The sequence below is a fragment of the Alligator sinensis genome, unplaced genomic scaffold (assembly GCF_000455745.1).
Source record: "Alligator sinensis unplaced genomic scaffold, ASM45574v1 scaffold573_1, whole genome shotgun sequence".
Lineage (NCBI taxonomy): Eukaryota > Metazoa > Chordata > Crocodylia > Alligatoridae > Alligator > Alligator sinensis.
The window spans coordinates 4573208-4597805 of record NW_005841877.1 but is presented as its reverse complement, the minus strand read 5'-3'; the positions used below and the strand labels follow the sequence as shown (position 1 = coordinate 4597805).

At 42.3% G+C, this 24598-nt stretch overlaps 1 protein-coding gene across 1 annotated transcript in view; it reads left to right on the top strand.

Moving 5' to 3' along the window:
• Window positions 1-24598, top strand: part of PLPP1 (phospholipid phosphatase 1) — a 123637-nt gene that overhangs the window by 6780 nt on the left and 92259 nt on the right. The window contains exon 2 of the mRNA XM_006017304.3: window positions 7487-7532. Coding sequence (XP_006017366.1) covers window positions 7487-7532 — 46 coding nt within the window. The remainder of the gene's footprint in view (window positions 1-7486; window positions 7533-24598) is intronic.

The following is a 24598-nucleotide window of genomic DNA, read 5'->3' as shown; positions in this document are numbered from 1 at the left end:
TGGGTGGCGGGTGGGGGGGCTTGGCGCTGCCCCCTGTCTCCGCGCCGCCTTGATGCTCCTGGGGCTTTGCTTTTCGCTGCTCTTTGCTTGCCTCTTCCGCCGGAGCTGCTGGGGGAGGAGGGGCATTGGCTTTGCCTGGCGGCCTCCCCGCTTTGCCGCTTGATCTGGTCTGTCCCCTTCTCTCGCCAGCTCAGTCTGCCCCCTCAGCAGAAAAGCTGCTCGGAGCCTTGTTGGGACGCGCCGGGCAGAGAGCCCAGCAGCTCCCGGCCTCTCTCCTGTGTTGCACCATCGAGATCTCTTCCCCCAGGGCTGGGGATTAGATGGTGCGGTGTTACCCTCTCCATCTGGCCAATGGGCTTTTGTACCTCTTGTGCCTGTTGTCATCGATCCGCGGTTACCGCAGGCTGTGTTGTGAGAGGGAGGAGGACACCCTTGAAAAAATAAGGGGGGCGAGGGCTGTGCTGCAAAGGTGGGCAGCGGTGGGCTGTGCCCCCAGCAAGCCCGCCCGCCCTCTCCCTGTACAGGCAGTCCTCGACTTAAAATGTTTCTAAATTGACACCCTGTTTTCAACTTACTGATGTCAATTTTGACTTTACAACGCTTGATCTGATGTGACGGCATGACAGCGCACAAGTCGCTGTCACCCATTTCCCTGGAGAACGTCTGTCCAAACTTCTTTGGATGCTTTCTTTAAGAAAGCAGCCAAGACTCCTGAGAAGGCTCCAGCCAAGAGCCCTTCAAAAAGTCCAGCAAAGTTGCTTTAAAGAAGTCCTTCCAAATCAATATGATTGCTATTTACAATATAAATACATTAATGTAGCTGTATGACTCATCTATAATTGATTGAGTACAAAATTCTGAGTTACTTTTGGTGAAAACAGGGTATCGGGGCCTTGGTTCAGGAACCAATCCCCCATTTATAACATTGTTTCCTATGGAAAAATTGGTTCCAAGTTGCAGCGTTTCAACTTAAGAAGCCATTTTCAGGAACCAATTGTGTCATAAGTCCGAGGACTGCCTGTACTGTAGGTTTGAGTATCAAGACTAGCTGGAAACTACTAAAAATGTTTGCGAGCCCTGGCACTGCTGTGCACTGCACTAATTCACTGTCTAGCTGTCCATCTTGCGCTGTCAACAGCAGCTGGCATGACCCTCGGTGACATCTTTCAGCTGCAGCATGGCTGTACTGTAGTGGCTAAGGCTGATCATGCAGACTATTGTTTCACATCGTGGGGGGAGTTTCTGATGGGCTGTTCTGGGGCAGGGGAGGGAGTTGTCTTTAAGTTGGTGATGGAAAAAGACCCCTTTTTGGTGGACCTTAAGGAACAGCATGGGTCTTTCTGGAGAAGCAAATCTTTATTTAAAAAAAAAAAATACTGTGGAATATTTTAAATCAGTTCAGACAGTCCTGGCTTTCATCACTTGCTTGGCCATGACATGCAGCTCAGCTCTGTGGGGGGGGGGTTGGGAGAGGACTGGTATGCACCCAGGACACTCGGAATGGGCATGAGCAAACAAGCAGCACTTTAATCTTGTTGGGATGTAGTGATGCTGCCAAAACAATTCAGTCGCATTGTAATTGCCTCCAGTACACTTGCAACTGTAACAATGTCTTTGCAGCCAAATAACACTCCCAAAAGGGTGAGGTTCTGCCTATTTACTTAAACACAAAAATTAAACTTGTTTAATTCTGGTGCAAATGACTGAACATTCCTTTAGACTGCAGAAGCTTCAGTAGACATTACTCTTGGAAAATAACTCTATATTCTAACTTAATTTTAACAGACAGCTCTGGTTTTCTTAATTGGAAAAACCTTTATACAAATACTTGTGCACACAGACATTTAACAGCTGGCCAAAACAAAGGCATGCAACCAAAAAATGCCATGAATTTTAAAGTTTCCAGATATGAGCACTCTTTTATGGTCATTGCTTAGGTTGGTAGACTTAGTACCTCCTTTCTTGTGGCTTGTCTTGCTTGGCAGCAGAATGGTTTTCTATCTCGTGTTGTTGGGGTCTTGTTTGAGCAAGATGCCCAACTGCTCTGCTCAGTGCCCTGGATGGCAGAGAGCTGCCAGGTAAACAAGTATATGGTCTATGTCAACATCATAATTTTGGGGAATGACCTACATAGTAGTGTACTGAGAGAGAGAAAAGGGGAATTGGACTGGAATGTCTTGCTTGAGTGATATTATTTTTTTTTTTTTTTTTTTTTGAGCCAGTCCATGGAAGAACACAGGTTTTTGGTACCATGTGTACTAGAGAGTGTGGGTCTTTCTGGAAGGTCTTGATTTCTATTAGTCCCTCATAAGAGTTAAGAAGAAAACTCTCTTATGTGATGTCAAACTTCTTCATTGTCTTGATACATCCCTGAATCTTGCTTTGAGCTGCTCATGTGACCCACATGCTCCTAGTGCTAGAGAAATCTGAAGACCCTCTACTTGAATTTGTCAAACTTTAAAACATTAACTTGATCTGATCCCTCAGCTCATTTCATGGTCATATGTCGAAGAAGACTCACCATTTAAGGGACCATAAATACATATACAATTTTATTTCTTTTTATTTATATGTAGTCTTTTAAGCTGCTATTGCTTAGGCTATAGCTGCTTGTCTGTCTCCTTCCAGGGAGAGTGTGTTTGGAGAGGGGGGCAGTGGTAGTAGTGGTAGAGGACCAGGACTCATTCCCCTAGCTAGAGGAGTAAGAGACTGCTGTTTCAGCTGGGTTGCTCTTGAGGGTGACTGGACAGACAGTTCTGTTACCTTATGGCTTATTCAAATACAAAGAAGTCTCTTTTGCTTTTAAAAAAAAAAATGCTATTTCTTCATGTTCAGAGAATGCTATTTTAATTTGTTCATATGCCTGTGTAGTAATCTTTTTTACACATTCTCTCTTCCTTTAGTACTGAAAAAGATGAGCTGCAAATGTCTGCACTATGGCTCTGCACTGCTAACCAAAAGGTGTGGCAGAGGAGTTCCTGTAGTGTAGAACTATATAGCATCTGCATTCTGTGCATGCTTGTGCTGGTCTCCTGTAGTGCTTGCTATGCATGTCTCCAGAGCTCTGGGCAGCAGCCTACTTACAAGATAATTGTGCTGTATATCTTTGTTTACAGGAAACATATCCCTTTGCCTTAGAAAACATAAGTGGTCTAAATTACAGACCTGTCTCTCTTCCTGTATGCTTCAAAATCTTTCTTTCCTCCCGAATAGAGAAATATGTCTAACTTATACACATACTCAATGTTATGCGAGCCCCTATCCATCTTGGCTTGTAGAATATACAAGACTTCTCAAATATACATAAGGAAGCAAGACTTAGGGGGCCTTGCTTCAAGGGAGGTCTAATACAATCAAGGCTGAGTGATATCATTTGTAAGGGTGTCTGACTTCAAAGTGCCATGTAGAAATTAGCTGGACAGCTGTTAATTAGAACAGGCTTGTCTTAATGAGAGCTGCTTCTCTTCAGCAGAAAACCATATTTAGTTGAAGCCCAGGTTTGCAGGTCTAGTACCATAATGTTTGATTACAAAATATTCTTCTGCTTTGGCAGGAAGTCTATCCAAACAGCACTTTGAAAAACAAAACCTGAAAATCCTTTTACCACTTCATACACTTGCAAAATATCGTAGCTTTTCTTATTGCTCTACTTAATGTTGCAGGACTGAAGTCTCATCTTCAGGACTAACTTTGGCTGGTTAGGAGTTAATGGGATAGATCCAATAAATCTTTTGGACAGTTGCCCATGAGAAATAGTCTTTGAATTCAGAATTGAGTATCCAGTTTTCATGTACAGCATGTGGGATAGGTTTGGCACCTCAAAGTCCATGCAAGATACTGGGATGTTGACTGGGTGCTTGTTGGAGTTGGCCAATAGGAAATGCTAAGCATGGAGATTTGTCTAAAATCCTGCCTCTTTCAGAAGTTAGGTCTGCAGGCAGGCACTTCCATGTTCTAGAGCCTGGATCATGTGTTTGAAGATGTGCTGGTAGTGGTGGTGTTGCCTGTCTTTACTCTACAGGTGTAGACCTGGGATGTAGGCTGATGTTAGTCTGAGTAAGTTCAATCTACACCTTCCTGGAGATTGCCCCAATTACTAGGCTATATAGGTAGATCTGAGTAGGGCTGTGCTACTGTGCATAGTTTAGTGGTTGGGCTAATGGGTTAGGGTGTGAAAGTCTTGGGTTCCAGTCTCTCTGTTCTTAGGGTTATTTGTTATTGTCTGTCTTACATTTTGCATTGAAACAGTAGCCTTCAGGATTTGGGACTAGAATAATTTTTGGCAGTTTTTAAATGACAGTTGAGTATACCAGGGCTAGTTCTGTGTGGGTTTAGTTTAAAGCACAAGATTAGGAACCATAGTAATCTCAACCCTTTCTTCTGACTCGGGACATTTCTGGCTTAGAAAGTACTGTAGGTGTTCAGTAGCTTTTTTTAGTTTAACAGGTTCAGCTAAACCACATGGGGCAACTGACGCCCAGGAAAAAGCCAACCTGCTTAATGGGTATTTTGCGTCAGTTTTTCACCAGCCCCAAGGGACGGCACTGCTCAATATGGTAGGACGGCCAGGGCGAGGGAGAATTGTTACCCTTCATCAATGTAGACCATGTGAAGGAACACCTTGAGAGCCTGGATACCTTCAAGTCAGCTGGCCCAGACAGTTTACACCCCAGGGTACTTAAGGAGCTGGCAAGCATCATAGCTCAGCCACTGGCACGGATCTTCGAGACCTTGTGGTGCTCAGGTGAAGTGTCCGAAGATTGGAAGAAGATCAATGTGGTGCCTATCTTCAAGAAAGGGAGGAAAGTGGATCCGGGTAACTACAGGCCAATCAACCTGACCTCTATCCCAGGGAATCTTGGAAAAAATTATCAAAGAGACCATTGCCATCAGCCAGTTTGTCGAGAATGTCCTGAGGGATAGCTAGCACGGGTTTGTTGCAGGTAGGTCTCGCCTGACCTATCTGCGATATCTCCTCCTACAACCAGGTGACACATCACCTGGATAAGGGAGAAGAGATAGATGTCATATCTTGATTATTTTTTTTTTTTTTTTTTTTAAAAGCCTTCAATTTGGTATCTCATGATCATCTCATAGGAAAAACTGGCCAACTGTGGCCTCGGCTACATCATAGTCTGCTGGCTGGGGAATTGGTTTTGAGGTCAGACCCAGAGAGTGGTAGTTGATGGAAGTAAATCATCATGGTGCGCCGTGACCAGTGGGGTCCCCCATGCTTCTGTCCTTGGGCCTATACTCTTTAACATCTTTTATTTATGATGTGGATATTGGTATCGGAAGCGGACTGGCCAAGTTTGCCGATGGCACAAAACTTTAGGGTAAAGTATTCATACCCAAGGACGGGATGATGATCCAGGCCAACCTTGACAGGCTTGGAAAAACCTAATGGCCTCATGGGCAGTTGAAAACCTGATTGTCTTCAACACTGAAAAATGCAAGCTGTACTTCACCTTGTGAAGAAAAACCCGCAGCATGCTTACAGGCCGGCAGTGCTACGCTTGCTAGCACCACGGCCGAAAGGGACTTGGGTCACGACTGACCACAAGATAATATGAGCCACCAATGTGATGTTGCAGCTGGTAAACTGAGCACAACTCTGGCTTGTATCCATAGATGCTTCTCAAGCAAATCCCAGGATGTCATCCTCCTACTATAGCTGCATCTTCACCAAGGCCGAGTAGAGTACTGCATCCAATTCTGGGCTCCACAATTTAAAAAGGACGTGGAGAAGCTTGAGAAAATCCAGAGGAGAGCCACATGCATGATCAGAGGGCAGGAAAACAGGCCTTATGATGAGAGGCGGAGAGCTGTGGGACTCTTCTGCCTGGAAACGCGTGGGCTCCGGGGGGACCTGGTGGCTGCCTACAAGTATGTAAGGGATGCACATCAGGATCTGGGGGAATGCCTGTTCACCAGAGCACTGCAAGGGATGACGAGGTCAAACGGTCACAATTGATGAGAGGCGGAGAGCTGTGGGACTCTTCTGCCTGGAAACGCGTGGGCTCCGGGGGGACCTGGTGGCTGCCTACAAGTATGTAAGGGATGCACATCAGGATCTGGGGGAATGCCTGTTCACCAGAGCACTGCAAGGGATGACGAGGTCAAACGGTCACAATCTCCTCCAAGACCGTTTCAAGCTGGACATAAGGAAGAACTTCTTTTACTGTCTGAGCCCAGCTGACTTTGTGCCCCTGGGGCAGGGGGCTGGACTTGATCTTCCAAGGTTCCTTCCAGCCCTAATGTCTATGAAAGGGCAACTTTTCTTTAAACTGTAACAAAGGGAAATTCATTAATACTCTCAGTGATCCTAAAAGATTCATAGATGACTAAAGAAACAGCAAGCTGTTCCCCCATTCTGTCTTTATTGTTCTTGAACACATGTAGCTGAACATGCAGGGAGGATGATATCCTTGCTATCGAGAACAGCACCAGGGAGACTTCCTTCACTCTGGTGTCATGTGAACAATTGGTTGTTGTTTTCAGCATGATAGTAAGCCAAAATCAAGGTTCATGCTCAACCTATGAGTTACTAGTTAGTGAATATTGTCTTAAGCTTTTGATCTGGTTGTTAGTCCTTCTGAGGCTATGTACAGGCAGTCAAAAAGCCCGAGACTGAATTGATTCAGTCTTTGCAGGTTGGTCTAACCTGCATAGACTGAACCAATAAGCAAGTGTACAGACATGCACTTTTGATTCCAGAAATGCAGCCACATGTCTGCAGTGACCCAGGCCAGGAGCCAGGGGGCCCTAGAGCATGCCTCCCTGCTCTGCTGGAGCAGACAGCTTGAGCCAAGGCTAGACTGCCCACCCTGTGAGGTGGGGAGCTGTGGGGGAGGTGCAAAGCATATTGGGATTCTCGAGGGCTGAGTTAACTTGGATCTGGGACAGAAGTTCAATAAACTGATTCAATCTAAATCAGTTAAGTCTGATGCTACATCTATTCAGGTTCATCTTAAACTGGCTCTGACCATTTTGAAAGCGTTTTATGTGCGCTGAGCTTCTGTTGTGTTGCAGATTTGAACTGGCTTCTAATCACTCATACCAGTTTGTGTAATTTCTGTCCCTAGCCCAAATATGAATGATTGACTCAATTTGCTGATTTAAATAGCAAATGCATTAAACATGATTTATATAACTGTTTGCCAAAAGGGAAGACTTCTTAATCTCTTATAGATTAGATGCAGAGAACTAGCTTTAAATGTGTTTCCAGTTGCTTCTCATGAGCGAAAGCTTAAACTCTGCACTATACTACTGCCCCTGGCCTAATAAAAGAAAATGCAGCGAGCAGTGTGGCTTATTAACCAAAATTTTTTTGCCTCAACTCCTAGAGGTGCACTGATACACCAGTCTGATTTATGGATCGGTACTGATATAAAGAAAATTGGCTGTATTGGAAATCCACCTGAAGTGACTGATAACTTGGCTGATAAATGCCTGTGCATGTGTGCAGTTGCAGCATAGCATGTAGTCAGTGAGGAGCATAGCCCGACAGAGTGGAGAGCTGTGTGCAGCTGGTAAGTCCCTGTGGTGGAAGGGGCATGGAGGGAGCAGATTAACATCCCCTTTGGTGAGGGAGGTGGCAGGGGCAGGCGCTGCCCAGTTGGGGTGGGTTAGGTGTGGGATGGAGCTGTGGCTCATGGCAGTGGGGGGTGGCTCTTGCCACTGGGGACACCCCAGGACATGGGGGACGGTGGGGGTGGGCATGTTCCCTTAAATCTGTGCAGGGCAGGCTGCAGCTGCCGGGTAGAGCTGGGCTGCGCTGGGCTCTTCTTGGTCAGGGCTGGGCTCGGGGTGGGTGGCAGCAGTGCTGGGAGGGGGGCTATAGAGGGGTCTGCAGCCACCCCAAATTTTGCCATAGCCTCTCTTCCAGCACCGCTGCTGCCCTCTTGGCACAATCCTCACTCTTCTTGGTATGTGGGGGGAGGTGGGGGTTGAGCCAGGGGTGCCTCGGGCAGGCTGCACCAGTGCTGGGAGCAGGGCTATGGTGAAATTTGTGGTGGTTGTAGCCCCCTCCATAGCCCTAGTCCCAGCGTCGCTGCCTAGTCCAAGCCCAGCCCCCTGCTGAGACGAGTCTGGCACAGCCCTGGCTTCAGCCCACAGCTGCAAACTGCCCACCCCACACAGATCTGGGGGCCCTCCCAGGATACATGCAGCGGCAGGAGCCCCCCACCTCAGAAATCGGATCAGTATTGGCTGATATGCCTCCTTAAATATCGGCTATCGGTATCAGCCCCCAAAATCGCTATCGGTGCACCCCTACTCAACTCTGTTCCATATGCACACTCTGTCTAGTCTGCTCTTCCATATCTGAAAATGGAGTTTCTATGCCTTATCCCTTGAGAATCTACTTTACTAAAAATTGGGGCCTTTCCCAAGCCTGTTGAAGCCTGTGGAATATACTTTTATGGCCTTCAGTAGGCTTCTAAAACACAATTGTCTGGATTTCAGAGGTATTGAGAAACACTAATGATGCTGATTAGACCCCCCCCCCCCCCCCCCCCAAAAAAAAAAAAACCAAAAAAAACCCAACAAAAACCCAAGAACTTTATTCATGGAACATACAAACCTTTATTTAACCTTTTTTTTGGGTGGGGGAGGGAGGGGGACATATAGACCCAGCCTTACCATTCCATCTCAAGTTAGTGACAAATTTATCTGCCATCTTCTAGTTAATCACAGGTGACCACTGCAGTTGTCACAGTGATTGTGTGTGTGTGTGAGAGAAACAGGACTCCCTTAAAATATTTTTTCCAGTATATGTTGCGTCAAAATGGTGGCAATGCTGTGGTTGTGTATAAACTAACGTGTCTGGAATTCCAGCTGCATGTCAGAATAAACCTGCAATATAAATGTAAATAAGTATTGGATGTTCTGTGGTGGTGTTTTTGGGCTTGTTTTAAATCATAACAAAAGATAGTATGGGCAAGCCATTTTAAGATGATGATGTTGTGTGGCCTTCTCTCCTAGGGGATGTGCTCTGAGAATTTCCTTTCTTTTAAATCAAGGCATTGGTAAAGTATCTTACTGTATCTTCAGAAAGCTTGCAAAAGCACTTACGTGGTTGACAATAGATTCCAAACCCTAGATTGGTGAAACTGGACATCTTTCTTTTTGGCACAACACTAATGTTATACCAACACCTGATATCTTTCTCTGTTGTGTAGATGCAAATGTAACTGCCTTGCTTAGCATTTCTGAAGCAATACAGATGTAATCTAGACTTAAAGAAATCTAGTCCCTCTGAGTTGTGATATGCTGTTCCATGATGGAGTGTGCACTCTGAAGAAATGCATGGGATGGTGGGGTCAAAGCTGGGCACAACTACTTCTTGGTCCTAATTCAAATTGGATTTAGTATCACTAAGTGTTAAACTTTTCAACTGGAAAAGTTGTGTGGCAACTACTACACAAATTGCAGCATTTAGGCCAGGCACAGACATTACAAGTTTATTGGTATAAGTGATCGGAAACCAATCTATACCTGTAACATAACAGAAGTTTGGGCAACACAGACTGGCTTAAAAATGGCAAAACGTCTAAGATTTGCACACAGCTCCTCCCCCTTCAAGGGCAAATATGTGTTCTGTTTGCTACTGATTTCAAACTATGCCGCTTACAGAAAACCATGTAACTTAGATCAGTTCTACTTTGGGCATTTTGAATGTCATTACCTAGGCACAGCCTTCTAACTGTCTTATAAATGTCAAGTTTTTTTATTTTTTTTATTTATTTATTTTTTTTTTTTCTGTCTCTGTCTCTCCTAACCTTAACAGCAAGTTTAAGTTTAAACAGCAAAAGAGGACATAAATTCAATTTTCTTGTGTATCCTTTGCAGGGCACGTTTAAAAGTAACTAGTCTGAAGTCAAAAGGGGAAGAGGGGGAACACTGACGGTATTTCCAAAGCTATTTCTGGGCTTCTTGGAAGAATTCTAGTGAGTCCCATCTCCACTGGTAGCTGAAAGCTCCTGAACCTTAATTGAAGGGATGTGCCTCTAACAAAGGCAGTGTCTTCCTTTAGTAGCAGTAGGATTATATAAATACATAATCCTACTACTACTAGGGAAAACTTGATACTATTTAGTTAGTTTGTTTATTTAAAAATAACCAGCCATGCTACTTCATAGATAAAGACACAGCCTGACTTTCTCTCCATCTGTTTTCATTCTTTGAAATCCTAATTTTTGCTCTGAGAATTGAGACTTCACCAATAATTGTTATCCTCTAATGTTGCTGTGATCTTCATGCTTAAGCTGAAATTTTCTTCACAAAGAGAGCATGTGCTTATTAACTAACATCTGAAGTGTGTATGGTATGGTATGGCTGTTGTTGATCTATTGATAAATGTTTATAGTGCTCCTGTTTAATGTTCAAGGGGGGAGATATTTAGCCTGTGTAAAGGAAATATTGTTGAATCTAAACACTTGTTCCCTGAGATCATCCAATTGCCAACTTCTTTTTAGTCCTAAATATACAAGTTGAAGATGGATTTAATTTAGTAGTAATATCTTTGTGTATTCAAACCATAAAGTACAGTGTTTATATAGAGGTTTGAACCTTGACTGAATGAACTTGCTCAGCTTCAAAAGCAAAAATGCTTTCTAAGAAGATTGTGGGCAGGGCAGCAGAAGCTGTATAGACCAACTCCTTTGAATGAGTTAAGTTGAGGACCACTGTTACAGACTTGAGGCTCCCCTCAGAATGTGTCTGCTCATAGTATTCAGTTTTTTTTTGGTTTTTACTATGGAAAAATAATAGAGCAATTCTGTTACAAAGAACTCGGACCAGAGCAGGTCAAAGTGTTTTTTTTTTTTTTTTTTTTTAACACTCTGAATTCCCATTTGAAATCTCCGGGATAATCATGTTAGCACTCTTAGGCTTGCAAACACTGCGTGGCACGTGATAGCACCCTTGAAAAGATGTGGCACCCTAGGGCACCTTGACAGCACCCTTGTTGAATCTGCCCTCCCCCTCCCCCCAACATGCATACTATTCCAATAATGACTTGGGTTATGAAGACCCTAGGTCATCCAGGAAAAGCATGGTTGCAACTAACATAAGCTTGTACGTACTGTAGCACAGTAATATGCAAAGCATGGAATGATGGCATAGCCTTTGGGAAGGCCTACTGTGCTTGGGGAAATTGTAGCTTTTAATGCTGTCTGCTATAAAACCTGACTCTGAAAGACCATGTTTAAACAGAGAATTGTGTTTATGTTCCTAAGGCCCATGGGAAGGGAAAGCCTTTTGTGGCTCTCTGCAGTTTAAAAAGTCAGTTGCATGCATGGAGAGTGAAAGTAGCTTGAATGTACTGTCTGTCAGGTTGGAATGAGTAGGGGTGGGGAGGGAGGGTTAATATTCAGTGAGTGTGTCTACATGCACTTTTATGCATGCCTAATGCACATTAAAGTGATTTTTAGGCATACATCTACATGTTCATGCACTAAGGTGCATTAATGCGGGTGTGCAGACTGATTTTTTGGGATTAAAGTTGGTTCCAGGTCATACTATACTGCATTAATGTGACTTAGCGTGTCTACACGTTTGCTGATGCGATTTACAGAATAGTAGGACCAGAACAGACCTGTAAGATCATCAAGTCTGGTCTCCTGCCATGGGCAGGAGGTAATTGGGCTTAAATCAGCTCAACGAGGTGTGCACCATCTTTGTGCAATCCCTTGTGATACCCGGAGGAGTGGATTCTAAGTTGGACAAACATGAATGTGGTCTGCTTGGGTGTACTGATTCAGAACACTGTCTAGATCAGTCCACTTTTTCTGTCTTGGGAAAATCATAGTTCATTCACGTATCTCTTTTTCATCACCCTCTTCCCAATCTGCTGCAGCTCCTCCAGTGAGCTGTATATTCACTTTTGAGTTTGGTAATAAAACTACTTGGTAATAAAAATTCATTTAGTTCCTTCTTCCTTTTGTGACTGGTTGATTAATAATAGCATGGAATTTTTTCCATGTACTGTAAAAATCTATATTATAGCTAGCTAACTGATCTGTTCTCAGTATTACAACACTTCATATAGAAAGTTTTATTAAAGCTATAGACTTCATGGTTATTGTTTCCCAGAATTTTCTTTGGTAGCTCGTCTACGCTGGCTCAGAGCAAACGCTAATCAGTGATTTGGCTTATTTAAAAAGAACTAAAGAAACAGGTGGGTTAATAGCACATGTGTATGCACAATGTCTGCTTTACTTGGAGCTATTTAAGTTCGGGATGGGGGAAGTGTTACGCTCTCAATAACAATAGCACTTCATGGGTCCTGCCAGGCTGTTGCCTCATGCTGAATAACAGCATGTGCTAGAAGCTTACTGTTCATAACCTTGTCTTGTGGCATTCCTTTGGGTATTGCTTCCGGACAAAATATTGTGCTAATGCTACTTCATAATGCATTTTCTTTTATCTTTCTAAAAATGTCACAGAAAGAGGAAAGGCCAGTGATAGAAAAAGGCAGGAATCTTTCTCCTTTTGAGCTGTAAAATGTTGGTGACTAACATACTTCAGAAATGGAAGATCTCTAAAAATTTTTGTCTTAATCTAACTAAAATAAATTCTGGAATCTGTAAGCAAAATGGAGCAGTTCTGAAAACTGTCAGAGTCTAATGCTGTCTCCTGTGAATGTTTTCTGGCATCAGTGAATGCTGGAATATCTTGGGAGCATGTTATAGCCGACCAAGTAAGAACAGTGGCTAATCATAAGTGTGTGGGGGCTTTTTGTGCTATTTAGAGTTGATAACTATATCCCATGCATTCTTTTGCCAAGCTGTATTGATTCTTCAGTGTCAGAATGATTTCCTAGGATTCATCACACTCTAAATTAGAGTAAGTTTTCATTTACAAGGCTTGAAAACAATTAAACGCAAGTTCCACCAATCTGAACAGTATGGATTTAACTAAAATGTTGAACACTGTAGTGGTTGTAACTGTAAAGATGAAAGATTTGGCTTGCATTTCTCTTCTGTTTTGAAGGAAAAATAACTGATGTTTGATCAATGCACTGAGTTTGTATTTCCCAACATGCTTTTGGTAAATATTTGGTTCTTAATTGATCTGTTGTTATTTAGCAATTAAGTTTCATTAAACAGCCTTCTTAACCTAGACATTTTTTCTTTTTAAAGGATGTTTCTTTGGCTAATCAGTTTCTTGCCGTTCCTCTTTCTGTAGACTGGGGAACTCTAAAGACAGTGACTTATGATTACCATTCTTTCTTTCTTCCTTTGCTGTTATCACGCTAAATTTTGTCTGTTCAACAAAGATGAATTACTGCCCTTGAAGTCCATGGAGCTACTTATGATCTGTAGTGATCACAGTCCTAAGGATCTTGTATTGCCCACCAGCTTCTGTTGGTCCAGCAGCTGAGTAAGAATAGCTTCCAGCTTGTTTTTTAATAGCACTACATAAATCGGGCTGGTCTGCCATGATTCTCATAAGCATTCTTGTCTGTACATAACTCTACCATTTGCAAATGTTTGGCTACCTTCCCCTACCCCCTACAACATCACTTCTTCAAACCATGGGTCATAGCACTTCTTCATGCTATGTTTCCATTTTATTCTTGTCTTTCTTTTTAAATACTGTGGGCATGTGTAGATGAAATGGGGGCCCTAAATTGAAGCAGTGGGTTTTTAAAAACACCACTTCAATTTGGGGCCTTTTTTTTTTTTTTTTTAAAAACCCCCATGTTGTACACACTCCCAAATTTACCTGTCTCTTTGGCGGTGGGGCAGGGAAGGACAGCTCCTGGCGGGTGGAGCGGTCCCTGGGCTGCGGGGGCGCATGGTGCTTCCTGCCGTAGCAGCACCCACCTGCAGGCACCCAACTCGGGGGGTCCCAGGGACAGCTGCAGAGGGGAGCACTGGGCCCCTGTGCAGGTCAGGCAGACAGGCAGGCTCTAGGGGAAGAGGCGGGGAATCGGGCTCGCCACCTTTTTTTTTTTTTTTTTTTTCCCTTGGGCAGAGCCTGCCTTCCTGGGCTGCTGCCAGACTTCGTGCACAGGCTTCCTGCAGAGTCCCTGAGCTGCATGGAGCCTGGTGCTTGGCTCCACGGCTGTAGAGCAGCAAACTAAAACTCCGAGTTTTAGTTTGCTGTGTCCCAAGTCATTTAAGGCGCATTTTGCCAACAAACTTGCTACAGTGGCTGGAATTAGTGTGCAGTATGCCACCGCCACATGCAAACACCAACACCATTAAAGCAGTGCAAAAAACATTTAACCCACTTAATGTCATGCACACGCGCCCCTCATTTCATCTACACATGGCCTATATGTCTCGGCAACCCTTCTGTACCCTTATATTTGACTGTGTGCCACTTGCTGGGCAGTCTATAAGATGATTCTAAAAGGGGGGTATGCTACTTCCACAGTACTCTGAAGCATGAGCAAGGTCCGAGCCTCTGGTAGTTTGACAGGCCAGGGTCTGCTGCTCTTACGTTTTAGGGGAGGGTAACGAATGGCAGTAGATGGTTAGTAACTTCCAAAATATTTAGAAGCTTTGATCTAAGGGAAGGGTTTTTTTTTTGGTTTTTTTGGTTTTAAGCAGCTCTGGGCTGCAGCAGACCAGGGTGTTCAGAACCTCAAAATAATTTGTTGTTGAATTGCTTTTTGTTCATCAGCCTGATTAGGCTCTGCAAAGGATCCTAGTGGTTTGTGGTCCAAAAGAAGATAGTATTAAGTCTTCCTTGCAGCTGAAAGTTAGACGAGAACTGATTCCGGTTGGGTAGGGAAGGAAGCTGTTGCTTGATGATAAGACGGGGGTTAGCACACAAGAAAGGCTAGCTTTACTGTGCGATTCAGTGATTCAGTCTTTTCAGACTTGAGGCATCCTCCCTGAATTCTTTCGAATTTTGTGGCACCCTGTTTAAATACGAATTTACTTCTTCCCGTACTTATCTTCTTGCATACTGTGACATGCTTAAAAAGATCTGGCAGGGCAGGCAGTAGCAACAGGGAGGGCACCCCAAGAGCATAGCTTGGTGCATGGTGCTTGGCACTGGCAGGAGCTGCTTGGAGGAGCTGGTTTGGGGTGGGTCACTCAGACCCCTGAAGGAGTCAGATACCCCTGCAGGAGGGGATGCCAGTGGTTGCTGGTGTTAAGTGAAGGTAGTGGGGGCAGAATGCTGTTGTGTCCCATTCCTTCTGCTAATTGCACCCTCCCTGCCCTGGACCCAGTCTGAGGGCATGAGTGCAGTCCTTGTTGCTGTGGCTACTCTGGAGACTTGAATGCAGGAGCCACCTGCCCCTGCTGCCCCTCCCACCAGCTCCTAGAGCATGGGAAGGGCAGGGGAATGAGCTGGGCTGAAAACAAGGCCCCACATCTGGCCACCTGTAGCAGAGTATGCTACTTGGAGTCTAGGGGCAATCAAAGTAGGGGCTGTTGGGAAGTGGGGGGCTGTGCTCTTTTGTCTTACCTAGTTTCCCCCATGGCATCCCACGTGAGAAATCAGTAGTGTAATTCTACTACAGTGTCAGTGATGCACAAACTCTCATGTTCTTCCACTAGGTTTGTTTTCCTTTTCCACTGTAGGCGTTGAAAAACTCTTCACTGCGCTAAGGAAAACAGATCTGAATAGCTAGATACTCTTTAGGAGTGGTGAACATCCTCTGATCCCTTTAGAGTTTGTAACAACTGAAGTACTCGATGCTTGGAGATTAGTACAGACCATTGACCCTACAGTGCCAGATTGTTTCAGGTTCCTGTGAGAATCTCTGGAGCATCTGTATCGATTCACAAGATGACACCCTCTTTCACCACAAATACAATGAGCAATAATAATAGAAAAAAATTGTTTGTTCCCAACCAGATTTTGGTTTGGTGTTTCTTCCCCCCCGCCCCCAAGCAAATGCCCTTCCTAGTTGCTGGGCAACTTGAGAGATTCTATGTATAATTCTACTACAGTCTAAATGGTGCGCACACACTTTATAGCTAACCTAAGTCATTAGACTGAAAGCAGGCAAAGCTGGAGACTGGAATGTTTGGCCCACTGACCTTTCTAGTTTCTCACATTAAATATATATTTAAAGTCTTGGTGTAGCACAGAGTACAAGTGAATGTGGAGGGACTTTTGTGAAACTGGCCTCAACCAACCCAACCCTCTCATTTGCTGCTTTTTATAGTAGCTTATGGTTTAAAAGTAAACATACTTTCCAGTTTCTTAACACTGTATGTGCTACCTAAACACTGTTTAGAAAGTGCTTTTTCAGTCCTAACCTAATCAAGGTGTATTATTTGACGGCACTTTTTTATACAGCAGGACAAGGCACATTATTTTTAAAATGGAAAAAGAAAACCCAGGAAGGAATAAAAATGAGAGGTGTTTATATTTAAATACAGAGGCACCATAAAAATCTGAGAGAACTTTTTCCAAAACCAGGAATTATTCCAGAGAGAGGTTCCTATAAAGAATAAGGCAGCAATTGAAAGAAGAAACATTTAACCAGCTTTTGTCACCATTCACGTTTGTTTTTTAAGCTGAGTTCTCTGACACTTCATCTGTAACATGTCAGACAAAAGAAATACTTGAAAGACAAAATATCCTATAGTTTCTTTCTTTTTTGTGAAGTAGGCTTGATCTTTTACTGCTGAAGTTTATACAATTAAAAAACCCTTTAATTTCAAGTTGTGTGCAGCAGTATGGCCTTTGGTTTGCCAAAAAACCTAACACGCTATTTCTGTACCTTGTGGCACTTTTACACATGCTCCAGGGATGGGGGGGGAGGGTGCTTTAATTAGAGTAGCTCCAGAACATGCTTTAATTAAAATGCCACAGCATCTCGTGTATCTGTGTCCCCGTGTTTCAAAATGGCGGTGGGGGCACTTGAACTAAAGCCTGTCAAACAAGCTTTAGTTCAAGTGCCCCCACTGCCATTTTGAAGTGCGGGGATACAGAGGCTGGCTGGAGTGTGGTAATTGCCACACTCCAGGAGGCTCTATTTAATTGAATCTGCTCCGGCATGCTGTAATTACAGTGTTAGAGCAGCTTTGCGGCACAACTACAAGCACCCTTAGGTTTTCTCTGACTTGCTCACAAGTTTGTGATGACCTGGGATTCCAAAACAAACATTTCCTTTAACAAAATGTGTGCTCCTTCAACATTTAAGCATCCTTGTTCATTTTGCCACCATGTCTGTATTAGGTCTTGTGGTATTGAGGGAGCTTTTTAATGCTCTCTTAAGAGACCTGCACAGATCATTGTGTGCTCTTGAGGACCAAAGTGAGGGGAGGGAGATGCTGGAGGTCAAATGTTAATGCTTTCTAAAGAACAGCTTAAACTATGATAAGTAAACCAAAAATCATGGCAAAATTCCATTAATATCAGTGGGGTCACAACTTTACTGCAGGTACCCTAGTATATTTGATTTTAGTGGCCTTAAGCAAACCTGAAGAACTTTTGGGTCTGTATTCAGTTTTCCTATGTCCTTGCAGATGCCTGTATAGGTTACACAAAGCCATTGGCAGGGTAGTGTGTTGCCCATTTGAGAGTCCTTATCTAGCTAAGTCAGGGGTGGGTAAAATGTGGCCCACCAGGCTGTTCTATCTGGCCCATGGGGCCCCTAAAAAAATTTAGAAAATTTAATATCCATCTGCCCTGGGCTGCCTGTCATGCAGCCCTCGATGGCTTGCCAAAACTCAGTAAGCGGCCCACTTCTCAAAATAATTGCCTGCCCCTGAGCTAAGTACATGATTTTTAAGTGACTGTAATTGTCTCCTTCACAATAGCATTGCTTGGTTTGATGTTCAAGCAAATGCTTCTGCTGGCCCCAAACTGTAAGACCTAACAGAAAATATGGCCTATCTATAGGACTTCACATTCTTCTGGAACAAGTTCATTGATACTTCACAGGAACCCATAAACTCCTACAGACCTAATCACCAAGATCAATACTTGTAAGACTAGCCTAGCCTTCCAGCATGCATGCATACTTTTTATGCTGAACTTTCATCATAAAGATGCGTTTATCTGTCTGCGGAATTGGACCCTAGCTATGAAATTCCTATGGCAACTTTGCAGTGTCAAGTCAATTCAAAGAAATGAGTATCACCAATTCAAGTCAACATGTGGCACTATTTTTATTTATTTAATCTAGTGAGGAAAATTTTTGGATTTTTTTGTACCATTACTGTTCTAAGAACAGCAGTGCTTTTGTGCTTCCTCTTCCTTCCCCCCCCCCCCAATATTTGCTACTACAATAATTATGACTGCCTTATATCTTATAAATGTTTCTAACTGTTGTTTACTATGACCTTGGTAAAACAAGGAAGAAGAGTTTAGTAAATAACCTTGTAGCCTCAGCAATAGAAGACCATTGTAACCTCCTCTCTTGTCATATTACCATGGTAATGCAAGGGGCGTAGTGTAACTCTTGAAGGTGGCAACACTCCATGGATTTAAGACTTGTGAACTCTAGGGATTGTGTGAGTCTCTTACCAGCTGTCACATTGTCAAGGCACTCTAACTGGGATGATCTAGGGAGTCTCATTAAGAATTAATGAACATGGCTTTATTTGGAAAGCAATTGGCATAATCTTCCCTCCCTGGTCCTTCAGCCTGGTTTGGAAATGAATTCTTATGTTGTCTATTAAGACTGGGTTAAGTAACACATTTATATTCATGTTAATACAGTGACCAGTATTTTTGTATTGTTTATTACCTGCTTTTAAGAAACATAAGAAAATTCTAAGTTAAACATGCTTTTTGACTTCAGCTGATCAGGCATTAACAATTGACATATAAGGTTCTCTGTATACTAATTGTCCAGCAGAAAGAGATGTTCAGTGATGGTTGTTTTCTTTTAAAAAGACCCTATCAATCTTGACTATTTTTCAGTTTATTATATACAAAATTGCATAGGGGGGAGAGCATGGAAAAAGTCCAGAAGTTACTTCGTAGGGAAATAAGCAGAAAATAATAATGAACTGTCTTGTATATCCGCATATGAATTGCCTTCAGTAACCCAGCAGTAAAGCATACAGGCTGACCGCAACTGTGAAAGTTCATCTTAATAAGCTAATTGAGAGAGGCTGGCTTGTCAAAAACAAGAACTGAAATGTTGTAAAAGGAGTAGAAATTATATTTTGGGGTCTGATGCAAACAAATGTGACCCAAAGAGCCCTAAATATGTAGTATCACATCTTGTAGGAGTCCCACTTTTTTTTTTAAAGTCTCTTAATTGCATAAAGTCTCTTTCTTAAAGATATACAAATTGGACTGACTTTTGGCTTAAGGTCATTTCAAGGCATACAATCTCTTGTTTCTGTCTAGAAGCTTTTATTTCCCCTCTCCTTTCAGAACCATTTGCATGATTATGTTAACTTATCTATTTTTTTTCAGTTATCCATTTTTTTTCACCTGGGGGGGGATCTTAAAACGTTCTTGGTCACTTGTAGTCCTTGCTTGTCAGCTTTACTTGAAACGAGAATAGCTTTGGCAAGTCAGTCAGAAGCCAATATTATGGGGTGTGGAAGAAAGAAATAGGGCCAGATTTTGCCTTTCATTGGGCATGTGCCAATTGTAAAGTACATTAAGGGTGTGGGTCTACGTGTGTGCATCCTTAATGTGCCTTAAAAATGGAAATTTTAGGTTATTCATGCCTAACTTTGCACTTAAATCGCTGTAATGCACATAATGTTTAGGTGCATATAAAAGTATGTATAGATGCACCCATTATTATCCCGAATGAAAGTTGCAGTAATGTATAGGTGGTGTATTGATTTCTTGAGCTAGAACTTTGTGCATGGGAACATTTTAATCAAAAGATTCTGAATTCTGTACTCTTCTCCAACTTCTGCAGTTGTTGGCAGGTGACATTGTGGATAGCTCCTAATTAAGAAATGTTTATATTGGTTGTAAAAATGGTGGATAAGTGTGTGTATGACGTGATTTTTTTTTTTTTTTTTTTTTTTTTTTTTTTAAACACATTTGCAAGTCGCTGATGAGATGGGTGGGAAAACCTGAGTTTTTGCATGTTCAGTAGCTTCCTCTATCTGCTTACATGTGAATTTTGATTTAACCATTTGTGTCTTTTCCCCCAACAGCTGGCTTACCCCTTGGTGTTCTAAACTTGGCCAAAATAAAGCCGTATCAGAGAGGCTTTTTCTGTAATGATGACAGCATCAAGTATCCGTACCATGACAGTACCATCACATCCACTGTTCTCTACACAGTGGGGTTCACCCTGCCCATTTCCTCTGTAAGTAGCTGGATATCTAGGCAGTTATGTGGGTGGGGGAAAGACTGGGTTTTGAGAGTTTATTATTGTGTCTGACTTGGATCTAGAATGAGCATGCAGGAGAAACCAAGTATTTATATAGACCTGTGCTCTTTTGCTTTTGCTTTGTTGTAGTAAAGTGGTTCCTCTGACACCAGGTGACAAAACTGAGGCAGTCTAAAGTTTAAGATTTTTGTTTTAAGCTTGCTTTTTGTTATCTGATGCATGTTAACAAAGATTATTAATGCCCCAAACACTGAAAGTTATTGCAACCTTTAAGAGCAAATGAACATGGTCAATCGTAAAAAGAAATGTTATGAGAGAGTCTTTGTTCACTAACCCACTAGAGAAGCTTCAGTGTGTCATGGCCTCTGTTAAGATGAGCTGCAGATTAATTCAAAGAGTTGGTACTCTTTCTAGGTCAAAAGATGCACACAATGAAATCTCAGATTTTTCAGAGTCTGACTGTAGTGAGACTTGGATGCTGAAAATTGGATGGCTTGCAGGAAAAGGGCAAGGTGTTCTACTGCCACACAATTTAATCAGGAAGAACTTAGTTCTGCCACATTTTGAGTTTGGCTCTAACCAAGGCAGTTTCTAATACTGCTTCCACAGCTAGTGTGGAGAAAGCCAAAATTTTTTAACAAGTTTAGTGTAGTCTTCAGTTTGAAAACAATTCTGGCTTAGTCAACAACAGTTAATCAAACCATATAGAAACATTCAGGATCCTTTTACTAGTCTTATAACCATGTAGAGATTTGCCAAGATGTGAAATTAATTGGTGTAAAACAGCCTAAGATGAATTTCGGGGATAAAAAACGCCAGTGTAAAAAAAGTCGATGCAACCTGTATATGTTTTGAAAATAGCTACTAAAGTCATATTGCATGTTGAATATCTAGACTTAATGGCCACCACCACTGAAATTTAGTACTGAATTGGAGTTTTAATACTAGTTATTTCCTTGCCTGAAATTATTGTAGAGACCTTTTTAAAAAAAAAATATTTTTGTGATGTATTTTATTTTATTTTTTTCCCCTTACCTTCTAATTTTATGTCTTTAAATTAATTGAAACTCAAACTAAGGTTAACATTCAGTATGTTCATCATGCTTTCATATGCATTTTTTTTTTTTTTTTTTAATTAAACCTAGTATTTGTTCTAGAATTCCATGAACATGAAGGGCTTATCAGGTCTTAATTTTTATTGTCCTCTGTACATTTATTGAAGTAGGCCTTCTATGCCATTGCAACTTAAGAAAAGAGTCTTTTGTGTGTGAAATGGGTATAAGCATAGGTCACCTAGTAATTGCCCATCCCTCAGTAATTGTAGACTTATTCCCCATGAGCAACTGGAACGTTGAGAATCAGAACTCTGAAATATACACACTACAAAACATCTTGCCTAGCTTTTGAACTTCCATCTAGAAGTCGCCAGAAACTGTCACTATTGTATCCCAAGCTTACTTAGCCATAAGCCCCTTTTTTGCAAAAGGGAAACATTATATGGAGATTTTAATGAAAGGAAAAAAGAAATGTAGCCATTGTAATGCTTTAGATGAGTACCTAAAATAAACCGATCTATAGGAACTTTTGTTATTGGGTTTTCTTGTTTTGTTTTGCTTCCTTTTTTTAAGGAAAACTTGCTTTTTGGAGCCAACACTTTAATCTAGTTTATATGATGCTGTCAAATGCTGGTTATCTCGTGGCTTCAGTACACATGCATATATTCCCTCTTTCTCCATTGCACAATCGCATGATACTACAACAAACTTCTGTAGAAGTAAATAGAAATCCTGACATCCCAGTTAGTACATATGACTGGAACTTTCTGCACATTTTAATTTTTGTGTAAAGTAAATGTGCCCAGAAAAGGAAAGGAGGCGGGGGGGGGAAAAGCCCATGTAATGCTGCTTGTAGTTGAACTCCAAATGAGGAGCTTTGTATGGGGTTTCAATTAAAACAACTGGTCTAGTGTCACAACTTTAATGCCTCCTTTCACTCTGGGGAAGAAAAATGAAGACTTCTGTCAAGAATTAATAGGGCTTGTGACATAGAGGAGACTTATGTCTCTCTCTTGTAGGTTGCGACTAGTAGGGAAACTGAGTCATTAGATTTTTCTTAAATCAATTGATAGACTCCCTGTAGAAGACTATCATTAGCTTAAACTGTTGATACAAAATGCCATTAACTTGGATTATTGGTCACACCCTAAGTTGTGTGGAATGTTTTAGAAATAAGATTACTTGACTTTGTCATCTGTAAAGTGTGTGTGTGCGCATTTTTTTTTTTTGGGGGGATTTTTTTTTGCTAATATACTGAGTTGCATCTACATGTTGTACACTGAAAGTTTTGTGTATGGTACAGAAGGAAAGCTGAATGTATCATATAAAAACTATCCTAGTGTGTGAAACAGCTGAATATCTGGCTCTGAATTATATTATTTCTTGTATAGGTATCTTTGAAATGACTCATTTACTTATTAAAACCTTTTAAGAGAATAGCAATCCATTCTTTCACCTTCCTTCAGCTATTTCTAGCTTTTTAATTTTTTTTGTTTGTTTGTTTTTTTTTAAACAAACTTTTAACTTTGGAAAGCAAGAGCAGTGTTTTGTAATGCAGTTCAGCTTAGCTGAACTGAGATTTGCTTGTATTTGAACAGTAAGTCTTTCAAATTGTTCTCTTTAAATGTGTGATATGACATTGCATGGGATAGGGTAGCTAGGGATAGTGCTACGCATACATACTTGAAATGTGTATTGAAAATTTTGGTATTAAGGTTGTGATACCTTGAAATAAAAAAGAATCCCAGCAGGACTATGTTTCCATTATAGAGAGGCGTGTTTTTAAGATGAACTACCATCTGAAGGATTTGGTTTGGAATGGCTTTATATAATTTAAAGGTATTAGTACTGTGTACAGGTAACGTCATATATGGATACAAGGTATGTCATACAATAACACTTTCTTTCACTTGTGCCTACTGGCTTTTCACCAGGATGAATGTTGGGATACAACACATGGAAAGGTGGATAATGGACAGTATTCAGTAACAAATTAAAGATGGCAGTATAGTTTCATAGCAGTCAACACAGGCTTATTACAAGACCTTTTCCCCAGAAAGCCATCATGCTTTATAAGTCTGGAGTCATGAGTGGTTAGTAAGATACTGTGGTTGTGGTCAAATGCAGTCCTTGGATGGGAAGGCTGGTGGAAGTAAACACGTGGCCTAGGCATGTAGCATGCGAGATGATAGCTTTTGCTTTTTTTTTTTTTAAGGATGTTGAGAAGCTAATAAGGGTTCTGAACCCAACTACAACATGGATTAGAGGCCTGGAAAGTCTGCCTTCCAGTGAGAACTGTGGCTAGGAGGAGCAAGTGGGGCCCTTCACTTTCAACCTTCCCTCAGAAGAATTCGTGGTGATTTTGATCACTAACTATAAGCACCTTCAATGGGGAGATGATTTTTATAGCCTTTTTAATTAACAGGGTATAACATTGGGTAGCAGAAATCTGAAGTTAAACAAATTAGACTGGAAACTAGGTTCAGAATTTTTAATGAGGAGCCTTGACCATCAGAACAATTGCCTTAGGGATGTAGTAGATTCTATCCAAAGTTTTTTTTGAAACCTGTGCAGGGATCAGTCTGAATTTTGATGACCTGAATTTTCATAGTTTCTAGGGTTGGAAGGGACCTAGGCAGATCATCTAGTCCGACCCCCTGCCATGGCAGGAAAGAGTACTGGGGTCAAACGACCCCAGCAAGATGGTCATCTAACCTCCTCTTAAAACCCCCCAGGGTGGGAGCCTGCACCACCTCACTTGGAAGCTGGTTCCAGACCCTGGCCGCCCTGACCGTGAAGTAGCGCCTCCTAATGTCCAACTTAACCCTTCCCTTCGCCAGCGTGTGACCGTTATTCCTGGTCACTCCTGGCGGCGCTCGGGGGAACAGGGACTCCCCCAGTGCCTGTTGATCCCCCCTGACTAGTTTATAGCAGGCCACAAGATCCCCCCTCAGCCTTCTCTTCTGGAGGCTGAACAGGTTCAGGTCCCGTAACCTTTCCTCATAGGACCTGCCCTGCTGTCCCTTGATCATGCGAGTGGCCCTCCTCTGGACCCTCTCAATGCTGTCCACATCCCTCTTAAAGTGCAGCTCCCAGAACTGGACGCAGTACTCCAGCTGCGGCCTGACCAGTGCCGCATAGAAGGGGAGGATCACCTCCTTGGTCCTGCTTGAAATGCATCTGTGGATGCACGACAAGGTACAGTTGGCCTTCCTAGCCACCTCCCCACACTGCTGAGCCATGTTCATCTTGGAGTCAATAATGACTCCAAGATCCTTTTCCACCTCCGTGCTGACAAGAGGGGAGT